Raw genomic sequence first — 1048 nt, forward strand, 5'->3', positions numbered from 1 at the left:
CGCATTGCTCTGCTTCACAGTGCGACAGCGAAGTGAGCATCCATTGCTGCTGCGGTCAATTGGGAATGGCAGTGGGCAAGCGCCTTCTCCGGCGAGGCTCAGCGCACTGCTTCACTTCATAGTGGCTACTAGTATGTAATCTAATGGTAGGACCGGTGTAGAAATTCCGTTTCTTGCTTTGAATCACGGGTCGAGAAAGCAAGAGAAGCGAATTAGTTAGTAGAATCCTTACGATGTATCGCCGAGGAGGGAGATGACGCTGTGGTACAGCGCGCCCTCGGCCCAAAAGGCCTGGCACTGCCCCGCGCCGCGCCTGACGGCCTCCCGCGCCATGCTGTTGACGCGGCGGGGGGACATGAGGCGGCGGCCGTGGAGGCGCAGGTCGACGCGGCGCCACAGATCGGGCTCCTCCCGCGCCGCCCGCGCCCAGGGCCCGCACACCTGCGCGGCCCCCATGAGGATGTCCATGTGGCCCAGCCTGTGGAGCACGGTGAGCAGCGCGTCCCGCGGCAGCTCCTCCCAGTCCCTCGTCGCCTCCTCCGGCGCCGGCGCCGGTTCTTGTCGGTGGGAAGAGGAAGGGGAGGCCATGGCTATCAGGATATGGCGCGCGACGATGCGGTACCGACAAGACGTGGAAACTAGCCAAGGCACCGTGCCAGCGACGCCAAGTGCTCTTGTAGCTAGCTGCTAAGAGCATCCCCACTCGTTGGCGCTCCCCACGCCCAAATCCGGCGAAATTTTCATCCGGATTGGAGGAAGATTTGGCGTGGGGAGCGCCGAAGTTCCAGCCGTCCCCCCGGCAGGAAACCCCCAACCTCGACCATTTGACATATTTCAAACAAATTTAACATAAAATTTAACAAGTTCGGCGACCAAGAGTACGAAAATTGCTGAAACAAATTCGGCGATAATCGGTACAATGTTTAACAAGTGCTGAAACAAATGAAGCACACAATTTCACAATTTTTCAAACAAATTAAGACAGACTAGTTGGCGTCGGCGTTGGCGTTGCCTCGGAGCCTCCATATGTGCTCCACTAGATCATCTT

The 1048-nt window shown here is 57.9% G+C and overlaps 1 protein-coding gene across 1 annotated transcript; it reads right to left on the reverse strand.

Annotated features, from left to right (window-relative positions):
* Positions 1 to 228: 228 nt before the first annotated feature.
* Positions 229 to 588, reverse strand: LOC124695817 (putative F-box/LRR-repeat protein 23). The gene has a single exon (XM_047228629.1). It carries the CDS (start codon positions 586 to 588, stop codon positions 229 to 231), a length of 360 nt encoding a protein of 119 aa, XP_047084585.1.
* Positions 589 to 1048: the final 460 nt, after the last annotated feature.

The sequence above is a fragment of the Lolium rigidum genome, chromosome 3 (genome assembly GCF_022539505.1).
Source record: "Lolium rigidum isolate FL_2022 chromosome 3, APGP_CSIRO_Lrig_0.1, whole genome shotgun sequence".
Lineage (NCBI taxonomy): Eukaryota > Viridiplantae > Streptophyta > Magnoliopsida > Poales > Poaceae > Lolium > Lolium rigidum.